The sequence below is a fragment of the Leptopilina boulardi genome, unplaced genomic scaffold (assembly GCF_019393585.1).
Source record: "Leptopilina boulardi isolate dan_hultmark-lab unplaced genomic scaffold, ZJU_Lbou_2.1 LbouV2_392, whole genome shotgun sequence".
Lineage (NCBI taxonomy): Eukaryota > Metazoa > Arthropoda > Insecta > Hymenoptera > Figitidae > Leptopilina > Leptopilina boulardi.
The window spans coordinates 4509290-4522784 of record NW_026137965.1 but is presented as its reverse complement, the minus strand read 5'-3'; the positions used below and the strand labels follow the sequence as shown (position 1 = coordinate 4522784).

At 24.7% G+C, this 13495-nt stretch overlaps 2 protein-coding genes across 8 annotated transcripts in view; one reads left to right on the top strand and one right to left on the bottom strand.

The window, feature by feature from the left end:
- Positions 1-47: 47 nt before the first annotated feature.
- Positions 48-9941, bottom strand: LOC127288569 (NADP-dependent malic enzyme). Of its 3 annotated transcripts, XM_051316101.1 has the most exons (9): positions 9886-9941; positions 9580-9666; positions 7792-7966; positions 2958-3116; positions 2064-2426; positions 1575-1886; positions 1067-1435; positions 633-927; positions 48-518 (listed from the first exon to the last, which is right to left on the bottom strand). In XM_051316101.1, exons 1-9 carry the CDS (start codon positions 9924-9926, stop codon positions 403-405), a joined length of 1917 nt encoding a protein of 638 aa, XP_051172058.1. In that variant the 5' UTR covers positions 9927-9941; the 3' UTR covers positions 48-402. The 3 variants fall into 3 exon arrangements, with proteins under 3 accessions (XP_051172058.1, XP_051172057.1, XP_051172059.1); XM_051316100.1 differs by lacking the exon at positions 9886-9941 and having other exon boundaries at positions 9580-9788; XM_051316102.1 differs by lacking the exons at positions 9580-9666; positions 9886-9941 and adding an exon at positions 8333-8479.
- LOC127288568 (myb-like protein K) overlaps positions 8620-13495 on the top strand; it is a 39270-nt gene continuing 34394 nt past the window's right edge. Inside the window, exons 1-4 of one of the 5 annotated variants that reach the window (XM_051316098.1) lie at positions 8620-8913; positions 10503-10669; positions 11265-11322; positions 11897-12137. In XM_051316098.1, the coding sequence (XP_051172055.1) occupies positions 12129-12137 (9 nt within the window). In that variant the 5' untranslated portion in view covers positions 8620-8913; positions 10503-10669; positions 11265-11322; positions 11897-12128. Of the gene's footprint in view, positions 8914-10375; positions 10670-10707; positions 11123-11264; positions 11323-11896; positions 12138-13495 lie in introns of those variants that run through there. The other 4 variants (XM_051316097.1, XM_051316096.1, XM_051316095.1 and 1 more) reach the window with 4 other exon arrangements.

The window sequence follows — 13495 nt, the reverse complement described above, 5'->3', positions numbered from 1 at the left end:
TTTTTTTTTACAAAAATTTAAGGAAAAGGAAAATAAAAAATTAAATGTTAAATAATAACAATATTTATTTATTGCAATCTATACAAAAATTGAAGTTCTCATTAATGCAAAATCTAAACGGTCTTTTAGGCAGACCTTTATTAAAAAAACTAACTTAAAATTTATAGAATTACGTAAAAATTAACTACTTAAAAAACGAGTTATTTGAACAATTGTCAATAAAAGTTTTTTTTTTTCAAATAAATATTTATCACAAAACGTGACTCGTAACTGCCTGCTCAACAGGAAATACGATACCAAAACCATCGAAATTCAGTCGTCGTAATTAGGCTTTTCATTTTAAAAAAAAAAAACGTTACATCAAGTAACGCATTAAAGAAGATAAAAAATCATTTTTTTATTTTAAAATTTCGGCCAAGGATAAATTTCAGGTATCGATGATGTATAACTGGTATCATATAATTGTGCCTTGATAAATTCTTCATAATCCTTTGGTTCAGGATGAACTGATGCTAAAGCTGCGAACAAAAATTATTTTGTATATTTCAAAATTAAAAAAGTAAAATTAAATAATTAAAAGAAATCAACAACAAATAAATATTTTTTTTATAATATAATTTTTTTTAACTTACACATTCGATATGCATATTCCATTAAATTCACCGCAATTCGAAGTGAACATTTTTTAATATCGTCAAGGGGTGGATAGACATTGCCACTTTCTAAATCTCTATCAGTTACTAATTCCGCAAGACTGGATGCTGCATTCAAAAATGTTTCTTCAGGAATTGTTCGCATACCGGCACAAATTACACCAAGTGCTATTCCAGGGAAAATATAACTATTGTTACCCTGTCCGGGATGATATGTTTTGCCATTGTATTCTACTGGTGGGAAAGGCGATCCACTGGCGAAAATACATTTTCCCTAAAGATTAAAAATTTTTTGATACATTATAACTATTACAATAATTAATTAATTTATTTATTATTATATTAATATTAATTTAATTTATTTAAATATAATTAATTTTTTGTTGTCAAATTAAATTATTTTTTGAACAAACCTGAGTATGTTTATAAGCATCCTCGGCGGTACATTCTGCCTTGCTTGTTGGATTGCTTAATGCAAAAATTACTGGTCTCTCATTATTTTTTGCCATTGTTTTTAGAATTTCTTCGGTGAATGCACCGCCAATTGCTGCAGCTCCAATCAAAACTGTTGGTTTTGCAACTTTTACAACTTCAGCTAAAGTTGTAATTGGTTCATGTTCACGAGCAAATTTTAATTTGTGTACAGTGAGCCCACCACTTGGACGATCTTTTACAATAAGACCCTTTGAATCCACCATCCAAATTTTACTTTTTGCCTCATTTTCACTCACACCTTCGCCTTTCATTGCCATTACACAGAGACTTGCAATTCCCAATGCGGCCTGAAATTTAAAAAAAATGTATTACCTTATATATTTTATTTATTTATTATCAAATTTAAAAAAAACAGTTCTGATAAAACAATAAATTTATTCTTTTTTTTGCAAAAAAACTGTTTAAAATATTGTAATTTTTTTCTACCTCTCCAGCTCCTTGAAAGACGATTGTATTTTCTGACAATTTGGTCCCAGTAATTCTTAGAGAAGCAATAAGTCCAGCTACAGCGACAGAAGCTGTTCCTTGAATATCATCATTAAATGTACAATAATGATCACGATATTTGCTTAATAATCTAAAGGCATTTGAATTTCCAAAATCTTCAAATTGAATTAAAGTATTTTGTCCGTAACGTTTAACAACTGCTTTCATGAATTCCTCAATAAATTCATCATACTCTTCACCCGTAATACGCCTATGTCTATGACCAATGTAGAGTTCATCATCGAGTAACGACTGAAAAAAAAAATTAATTTCAATTTATTTTCTATTACTTTTAGAAATTTATTAATTTTTTTTTTATTTATTGTTCTCAAAAAATAGATTTTTAAATTCTCGTTTATTTAATTTTCGTTAATACAAAATTAAATTTTGTAATTTAATAAATTATTATTATTTTTTTATTTATTGTACCTGAGTATTTGTTCCAACATCAAGTGTAACGGGTAAACATTGATTGGGTTTAATTCCAGCTAATGCAGTGTAAAGGGATAATTTTCCAATGGGAATTCCCATTCCATGAGCGCCTAAATCACCAAGGCCAAGAATTCGTTCACCATCGGTAACAACAACTGCTCGAACATCGTGTTCAGGCCAATTTTTTATTACATCATACACATGGCCCTTATCATGAATACTAATGAAAAGACCTCTTGGTCGACGATAAATTAAACCAAATTTTTGACAAGCAAGTCCAACAGTCGGCGTATAAACTAAAGGCATCATTTTTTCAACATCCTCGCCTAACAAACGATAAAACAACTTCTCATTTCGATCCTGTAACAAATTTTATTACAAATTAAAATAATTAATTTTTCGTTATTTATTTATTTATGGTTCTTTAGAACTGCGGGTATTTGTGTTGAATAAATTAATATACAATATCAATTTGATAAATAATTAATTTAATCAATATAAATAAAAAAGCAAATGTAGAATACAAAAAATTGGATAAAATGGGATGAAAAAAATATAAATTAATTAAATTATTGCAAAAATAAATAATAAATAAATAATTGCAAAAAAAAATTGTATTTAAAAAATTCGTATTAATTTATAAAATTCTTTTTAAATAATTTTTACAATATTCTAACAATTTAAAGCAAAAAAATAAAATTAAGTTAGCAAAATTAATGTTACTGGGAAAAAAAAATTGCCGTTATCCTTCTATAATGACTAAGTACTTTTTTCTTGACGTGCACTCGTTAATTTTTCAATTCATCGCCTAGCAAAAGTTAGTACAAACTAAAATTGTATAAAAACAATATGCGACTTAAATTCATTTTTAATAAAATTTTTAATACTAACCATTAAACTCGAAAGATAAATATATTTAGAGAGATCATCAGGATAACGATCAATATTCAATCTACAGAGTTTCAATTGTTCATCCTGAGTTTTAACGGCTGCTGGAAGAAGTCCATGAATTCCAAGGGTCTGTCTCTCTTCTATCGAGAAAGCCATTCCCTAAAAAATAAAAAAATAAATTTAATTAATAAATTTTTATTCAATAAAAGTAAATAAAAAGAAATTTAGAAATGGAAATAATTTGAAATTAAAAATATATTTTGTAGTATCGAAATAAACTGCCTATAGGAGAAAGACCATGACCTAGACAATCATAGTGTGCGTTTCCTGACGATCGATAGATTGACTTAAAAAATATTTCTTGCATTGCTACGGTGAATGAACAGGAAGAAAATAATCAGCTGGCTCCTGGCCTGATTTACCACTCGAGGAAACAAGGTAAATGGTTTTTTTTTTTTTTTTTTTTTTTTTTTTTTTTTTTTTTTTTTTTTTTTTTTTAATGATTTCACAGAAAAAAAATACTACGTGAGCATTCGCACCTTTAAATAAAATTTCAAGGTCACGAATAAAATTGACAAGCTATTACTACTATTAATATTTTATTAACAAAAACGAATAAAAAAATCATAAGTAATTTTTTAAATTATGATTAATTACCTAAATGAGTTATTTTTAATCTTCTCTATCTTTTTGTATTCTGAATAATTAAACTTTACCTATAATCAATCTTGCCTGACGCAAATTTGAATTCAATCAGATAAACTTTAATTACACTTTCATTCATCGATTACTATGAAACAATTTAACTACTATTTTTTCAAATATGTCAATGTTAATTTATATTTTTAAATTAGAAAATGTATAATATAATGAAGATATATTTTTTTTAATCGTTGAGTAAATCTGTAATATTGAATTTGCTCAAGGTTCGAGATTAATTGGCCTCTATATTTGATGCCTCGGGGTTTATGTCACTGTTACTATTTTTCATTTTAATAGTTTTTTTTAAATTTTCATTTTATAATCGAATCAGGTGCATCAAGAATGAAACAAAAAACAAAAAAATTATAAAATCAGTTTTTAAATTACAAGTAAAAGCAAAAAAAAAAAATGAAGTAATATAGAAAGTTAATGAGACATTTTGACTGACGAAATCTGATAAAATTTCTGAATCATATATACACACTGACTGATACTTTCAAAAAATATCTGTTTTTATCGCACGAGTCATATAAAAATAATTTTTGATTTATCAAAATCATTCTCTTAACAAAATATCTTTTTAAAATATTTTCTAAAATATTTAACAATTTAATTTTGAAATAAATTATCACATTTTCATATACTTTCTAAACAATTATTTTGTTTAAATTACTTTTTTTTCTTTCTCAAGTATTGTTTTTCAAACTAATGTGAATGACACGTTGCAATTATTTTTATTTCTTAATGGCAATGAAGAATCATGACCTATTGATTCCTTCATTGTGGAAGCACATTAGAATTTCTCATTGTTTAAGAACTGAAAAAGCAAAATAAAATTAAAGTTAAAAATAAAATCATTCCTTTTTCTATATTAATACAACAGAAAGAAAAATTTGTAATTTATCTTATCATCACCAGTCCAAATTTCAATAAAAATAATTCAAATGACAAAATTCGATGAACAAAAAAATCGTCTAGACGATACTTTACATATTAATTATAAATCAAGCTTTTTTTGCAAATAAAAAATTTAAAAAAAAAGCGGCAAAAATATTCTACAAATTGTAAAGAATAAAAATATGTAATGTAATTAGAGGAATTGAAAAACTTTTTTTTTTTTGAAATACCCGTCCATCGAGAGCTAGTAGTGCCTCTGGAATAGAAGGAATACGATCTTCATTTGGCACCAAACACCACCAATTTTTTTCCATGGTCAAGAATTTCTTCTTGTTCTTTTATATACCTGCACCCCATATCAAACAGAAATGAACGGAGGAATGGTCGTTGTAACAACGGTTGCCGGGGATTCTTAAAGAGGGTTTTCCCTAGAGCAAGGATCGATATTCTTACTCAACGATTTTCTTGACTACTATACTATTTGGGGCGTTGCAGTTCAACTTACTTCACAACATGCAATGCTGGTATTTTAATCAAATATTTTTTTTTTTTTGCCCACAACAAACAATCTTTTCAAACATAGGTTTTATAAAAGACCTCGTCAAATAAAATACCATTTTTTTCAATAAATAATTTTTTCAATTTCTGATAAGTTCAAAATAGTTGTAAAATAATTCATATATTGTTTTTGAATGATAAACAAAATAAATCATTAAATTTTTGACATTAAAGAATCTCAACTAAAAATGAGAAACATCTGCTTTTAACATTCATAACAGTAATTAAAATTGATTAGCAAAATTAATTCCAACTGAAGAAAAGAGACTGATAAGTATTATCATGAAGCTATGATGAATAGCTGAAAGTGCATTTAAATAATGAACTGATTAAAGTAGAAATAGTATATTGTTTCAAAGTCCAAACATAATGCAAAAAAAAAAAAAAATTAAAAAACAATAAAAGAAAATAAAAATAATTTCAAAAAATGAAAAAAAGAAAATAAAAATTAGTTTACTAAATTCATTTTAAAATTGAAAGAAACTATATAAAAATAAAGGAAAAAGAAGAGAGAAAAAATTATTTTTGTGTGAATCAAGATAAGTGTGAAAAATTATTAATTATGGTAAATTTGATTATGTGGGAATTTAATCTGAGATAAATGACACTTAAGATATAACTGGTTTTATAATCAATGTCAACAAATCGTGACCTTGATTTTGGATCTATATAGTTATGTAACATAAGATTGCAATAAATTGTATAGAGCAGATGTATGACTTTAGACTTTGCTCATTATAATCATTTGAGATTCTGAAATTTTCAAAAAATTACTATTTAAACCGGTTAAAATTAAATAATAAATTTAAAAATTTTTAAATTAAAAAAAAAATTAATTTCTATAAAATTAGGAAATTTTTGAAAAAACAGAAGCGAAATTTGAATTTTTACTTAATCACGATATAATTATATATTTAAATATTACTGCATTACCGCATCCTCTTTTTATTCTGTTAACAGGAAATTTTGTTTTTTTTTTAAAGATCCACTTCCTGTTTATTTAAATAATTATATTATAAGAGAAAAAATAATTTCAACTACATTGAACTACAAAAAACGTTATCACAAAGAAAATTGACCCCTTTCTATTTTAATGTGGTTTCAATTGAAAATTCAGTTGCATCATGAATTAAATTAAGAGAACGACTAAATCATCTGATATTATAATACTAAATATAAAATCTCGAGTTCATTGGTCTTATTCAATGTAATAAAAAAATTCTTTGAGTTGAGAATAACATTTTTTTTGAAGACGCTAGCATCCTTAGCACCTATATAATTTCATCTTCCAGAGTGGAAATTTCCACAGCCAAAAATCACGTGTTCCCTTCGGAACCTTTACTTTAAATATCTTCCATTTCTTTTCTTCATGATGCAATCAAATATAACTGGAATTTTTCATAAGTAATTATTTATTATTTTAATTATTTCTTTCTGAAAGTAATTTAATTTGTTCAAATTAACAATTAACAAAATATATTATTAAAATTAATTTCTATAATTATTTTAATAGAAATTGTTTGTATTAAAAAAAAAAAATCAAATAAACTTCATTGAAAAATGTTTAGGACAAAAATACAAATTTTTGAATTTATCAACAAATAGTTTCTTTTACTATAGTTTCTGAAAGCAATGTGCGTAACCTTGAAAAAATTATTCTATCTTCCTCTTACAAAGTATAGTAAAATTTAATTACAATATGATATAATCGTGACTTGCAATTAAATCGAAATCAAATGTAATTAACAGAATTTGAAAAACTAAAATGATTATGGAGTTTCTGGAAATTAGGTCAAAGATATAGTTCTACTTGCTTTGCATTGTTTTAACTCTTCTATATATGAACAAATTAAATTCAAACGCAACTCATTTCAAAGGCAATTTCAAAAGAAATTTCATTAAATTAAATTATATTAAAGAAAGCAACAAAAGAAAATTTAATTTAAAAAGAAAGTTTTAATGAAAAAATTTTATCGTTAAGAGTTTGAAAAAAAAGAAATTAAAGTAATTTTTAAAAATAGTTTTCCTTTTTTTAAACTTCTTTTTCCCCTTCTAACTTTTTATAAATTGACATTTAATTTATTCACAATACTAATTACGAATAATTTATAATATTCAAAAATGCATGTTTTATTCAACAAAACATCTATTTAGAATAGAATAGAAGTTGAAAAAAAATATTGCACATTCTCAATTTTTTTTACCATATTCTACTGAAAATTGATTTTCTTTCTCATTAAATCCCTTTCGATTTTCCATTGAAATGAAAGTTTTCTAAAATATATAGTAATTTTACTAAAACTTTACCAATTAATTTGATATTCGATTTCAAAGAAGTTTTATTACTCAAAAAATGTACAATTTTTTTTTTTTTGGAAAAATTTTGAAATAAAAATTTATTCCAATTTTAAAAGAATTAAAACCCATTTTGAGGAAAATTTCACAATAAGAAAAATAATTTGCTATCAAATCAGTGAGGAAAAATTTTTCCTAACAAAATTCTTGTGTAAAGGAAATTATTCTAAATTTAATAGAAAATATAGTCAAAAATTAAATATTTGTATATGTTGTCAATGAAAATATTTACTAACATAATAGAAGGAAAAATTTCTATTATATATATATATATATATATATATATATATATAGAAATGAATAAAATAAAAAAAAGTTTTACCTTGTTTAGTTGAGGATTTCTGATGTGATCAATTCCTCTAATGAGACTCGAAGAAATAGAATCTCCTGGACCACGTAATCCTAATTGATCTCGTTCTAGGCTCGACATCGTTGAAGGTGATAATCCCGGTTCTTGACGGTCACTGTCAATCAACCTGTTACCGGGAACGGGAACTCTGAAAATGCAAGTGCGACTGTTAGTCGACAATTGCTGATGTTATACTCTTGAAGAGGTAGGGTAGGAAACCAGCTGAGTGTTACTCGTGGTAGGGTGAAAAATAGATAGAGAAGGGAATGAATCAGCTGAGCGCAAGCGCATTTTTAAAAATTTTATGACAAAATTTTAATTTTAATAATGAATTTCATTAATTAAATTAAATTCTAATGTTATTTAAAATCTACATATGTCAATTTTTTCATCACCAAAAAAGAAAATCCATTACGAAGAGTAAAATTTCAATTTTAAACCTATTTTCAAATTTATCTATCATTAATATAGTCAGATTATTACCTCATTGCTTTTATATACTCAATTTACTCACCTTTATCATATATATTATTATCAGAAAGTAAATAGTTACTAATTTTAGGTTAGAATTATCTAAATCCAATTTTGTAGGTACTTTTTTCACAGCCAAAATTTGTCATTTTTCACTAAGTAATTTAAATTTTCATATTTATAAATAAATAATTGATTTATTGTAAATAATTTTTTTTTTAGGAAACATTTTAAGAAACAGAAATATTTCGCTGAATTTCATCACTGTCAAAAAAAATATTGTCAAACTTGAAGTTGTCTACGAATTTTTTTTTTTTGCGATTATCAGTGTTACCAATGTTGGAGAAATTAGAATAATAATAAAAAATAAACTGTCACTTTAACATCTTATCTTTTAACAATTAGTAAAGTAATTAATATTCTAAACGGCCCATGATCTTGAAAATAATTCAAGGTTACTTGATTTGCGAACGCCAGAGTGGATGACGCAATTAGCGATTTTTATATTACTCATTGTTAATCGCGTAATATTCTATATAAAAGTAAAAAAAATCATAACCTCAATTGTTAATAAAAATCAAAATGTTTCGCACAATAAATTATTCCAAGAACTAAAAGAATGAGGTAAGAGATATATTTTTAATAATTATATTTGAAAAAAAGACGTTTTTACTTTGGCGTCGAAATTTTCACTCAAAATTTTCCGTTCATTAGCTTTGACAATTTGGGTATATATATATAAAATATGCTAGAAATGAATATTGTAAAATAAATTTCAAGTGTCATAAAATAATTGACAGAATACTAGAGAATTGTTAGGAAATCGTAAAGTGGAAAATTCTATGGAATTTGTAGATTAACAATACTTATAATCTTCTTTAAATTCTACCTGAATAATATAATCTTAAAAGCAAAGTATTGTTAATGAGCCAAAACTTTATCGGATTTTATTTCTAAATAAGCATAAAAACATTGAAATTTTTCATAATACAAAAAAAACAAACCATTATTTAGCTCAAGGAAAAATAAGTAAATCGTGATTAATTTTAATTAATTTGAAAAAAATTTTTTAATTTATTTAATTACAATTAGGAATTTATAATTCTATTATCCATTTTGAGAGAATATGAAAAACAATAGCAACTGCGTGATTTAAAATAAATTTTCGAAATTCAATGTAAAAATATTGAACTTTGATAAATGATATCTCGAACCTTCCTAATTAGAATTTACAAAAGGCGCGCATTATATAAATTAGTAGTCTGCGGGTGATATTTGCATTATATTTACCTCTCAGTAATTGGACTTCGTTCATATGTAATTGGTTCAATATCCTTTGTCGTATTATGAAGTCCATTGAATTGATGAATAATTTTTCTAAAACGAAACGTAAAGCCAGATATCAAACTGCGAGATGACATATTAATTTGATTTCCGTAAATAAATTGTGGTCTATATATATATATATATATAGATTAGTTCAAATATTTTCTTTAATGATAATTTTCGAGCGATGCACTCGACATATTTCGCAAGACTGAAACATAAAGCAAAGTATGAATCGCTGGAAAATAGACTTTTCATAATTTACCATACATATATACTTCCTGTTGCTTCAAGCAACTGCAATAGATCATGAAATGCTGAGTTTTATTGATTATTTTCGACAAATCGAGTAATCGTCTCCGATAAGATGATATAATGTTTGCTTTTATATACTGGGTCACGTGGTTCACACGTGTAATACAAAATACAATCTATTTTTTTAATATAAAAATCTTATTATTTTATCAAACATATCGTATGTCTTAATCTCTCGATGATTTTAAATATATTTCTCTATTTAATTTTTTTTTAGTATGTTATTGTTATTATTGAGCAATCAGTGTGACGTAATCGAGATATCGTTTAGTACAGATATTTTATTTATCGATACATTAGTATAATTTACCGACACATGTTGGTAAAATAAATACCTACTTTAAATTACTATGAGGCTTTCTCTCCTATGAATTACCATGGGAGCTTAAAGTGTAAGTGATGTTATATTTTACCGACAGGTGTCTCTTTTCTTATTTGAATCGGAATCTTAACGATTGTATATGTCGCAAATTTCAGTTGCTTTTGTGTGAATAATTGTTCTTTTCAACATGAGATCAGGATTATCATTTTACAAACAGTTTAGAGCCTAATTACTCTTTAATTATTACAAGAAAAACAAATTAATAACTGCTGGGAAGTTATGAAGAAATTTTCACGTGGACCGCTCTACCGGCGTCTTGAGATGATCAGCAATAATGGAAAATTTAGACTTGTGATGACAAAAATAAAGGGAAGGAAACAAAGGATCAAGGTGATAATCAATAATTAATCCCTAAAAGTAAGTATTTACGATTAATTAAATTTTCATTAACTTTTATTCATGGATTATAATGAATATAACCTAAAACGCGTTTCATTAATTGTTAACGAATAACACGTGTTTGTAACCCGAAAATGAAATTCCGTTGCGGAATTCCGAAATTCCTTGTTTTTTTCTTAATATTTGTTCATTATTAATTAATTGTTATTGTTAATATTTCTTTCATAATATTTTACGTGCATATCGAAAAATTGATTGATCATTAATATTTATTTAATTTTGAAAAGTTTATCAATCATTTTTATTTTGCGCTCAAAAATATAAAACTAATATATCTATCGATTTTTCCAAAGTAACGAGAAATTTATGAAAATTTAGGGTGAAAATTTGTGTAAAATTAAAAAAGTGTATAAACATTTTGAAGAAATGTTAAAAGTTTTTGATATGAAACAAAAATATGAAATATTTAAGGTACGTAACTTATTTCAATTATTAATTTTTTTTAAAAAAATTGTTTACAGTTATAATTATTGCCAAATAAGTGTATTTTTTATAAAAATTGTAAATTTATATTTATATAAATAATAAATCTTTTTAAATATTTGTTTGAAAGTTTTTTTGTTCACAGTTACAATATTTCATAAAGCAAGAAATTTCAAGAGGATTCATAGGTAAATATTTTTTCTGTCTTTTTAATTTTACGAAGCTGAAGTACGCATAACGTTTATATAAACGATTTTTAAAGAAATAATTTTTTTTAAATAAAAAATTCTATAATTTTTTGCCTAAAAAATATTTTTTTTATATAATTTGTTGATTAATGAAAACTACAAGAAATATTTATTTATTTATTTATTTAATACAAAATTAATTTTTAGGCAAAAAATTATAGAATTTTTCATTTTAAAAAATTATTTCTTTAAAAATCGTTTATATAAACATTGCGTACTTCAGTATCGTTAATTTTGAATAATATATAAATATAATGAATTTTAAACAAGCCGAATCAGATTTTTAAAAAAAATTTTATTTTAGAAATTCTTAATATTAAATAATAAATGGCGGGCCATTAAAATTAAAATAATTTTACAATTAAAGTGAATAACTTAAAAAAAAAATTTCTCCCCACTTTTTATCAACCGGAAATTTGAATAAAAAAATTTTTAATCACCTTGATAAAATCGACAAATTTTTAAAACAATTGTGTCTATTGTTGCGGGATTCTTATAATTTCTTTTTTTTAAGGTAGAAGAAGATAAGGGAGAAGGAATTTGGATTGCTTCCAGCTATCTTTTGGTCTCATTCACAGAAAGTGTCTTCTGATGAACGAAAGTACGAAGTATTATGCCATTTACCTTTACCACCTTCATTATTTGGACGCGATCCCACCTCTTGCTTTCTGTTTTGCTGCCACAGACCAGATCATCTTCTTCTGGTAAAAGCAGTTATTCTCTTCGGTGAGAGCACAGACAGCATCATGCGCTTGGTGAGTACAGAAATCATCATTTTTTTTCACTTCATATGCTCAATAATCGCTTCGTACTTTAATTTTACTTTCCCTCTTTTCTTCTTCCGTATTTCTCTATCGATCGTTTTCAACTTGTTGCGATTTTTTTCTTCTACCAACACACATCGTATTAATTATTTATTTACACTATTTTATTTTAAAAAAATATATATAGAAATAATATAATAATTAAAATTAAAAACAAAATTTACTATTACAATGATAAAAAGAAAATTACAAAATAATAATCGATAAAATTTTATTTATTATTTATCATGTAATATTAATTTTTAAAAATTTTAATTGAAAAATTTATTTTTCAAACGTTTTGCAAAATTTTTGTAATTTCTATTTCGAAAAATAATTTCTTTTTTTTTATCGCTTGAGGTGATGGTAATTTTATAAATAATTGAAAAAAAGTGTTAGTGTGTGATTGTTCTTTGTTTTGACAATTTTTGGATAATCTGCGTTATATTTTGATAATATGATAATAAGTGTCAAATTTTATAAAGAATATAAAGCGAGTTCCTCGTCCCGAAAGTGGGTTAATAAAAAACGTGAATTGTCATCGATTTGTGTGATACCTGAAAGTTTTTTTTTTTCGGAGACATTCCACAAAGTATCATCATTCTGAATAAAATTGTGTTAATGCTAATTTAATAAACGATTATCGTGTTTGTTGATTTTCTTTCTAAGGAAAGGAAAATATCTCAACATTAAGTAATTGCCTATTTGAATAAATTGGATTCAATGCGGTTGCAAGTGAAAATTGCCATAGTCTGATTAGCATTATGTTTTTCAATGTCAATATATATATATTCCTTGGTAATATTTTAATAATTTCTTTCGATAATTCAAAACTTTTTCTCTCTTTTTTTTACTGTCGAAGAAATTGGGTTAATTGAAATTTAATTCCATTATATAAATGGAATTTCCATAAAAAAAAAAATTCATTTTTTTTTATACAAATAAAATAAATTTTAATAGAAAATTTATAATTGTAAAATTATCAATCAACTAATTCTGGTCTAATTATAGTAACTATAGAGTTAAAATAAGTAATTGAATAAATTGCAAAATTTCTTTAATTTCATTCTATAATTATATTGAAGATAATTAATTTGAAAAGACATATTTTAATATCGAGAATTATAATTTTTCTTTAGAAAGTGAAAAATTGAATTTTTCTTTATTGAAAGAAATTGAGATTATATTGACACTGATTTTTGCATGCAACTGTTGTAGCTATAAAGAAATGCTAATTAGACTTATGTTAATTTTTTTTTTTTTTTTCCTATTTTAAATACAATCGGGCAATGATTCGACACGTGTTAGTG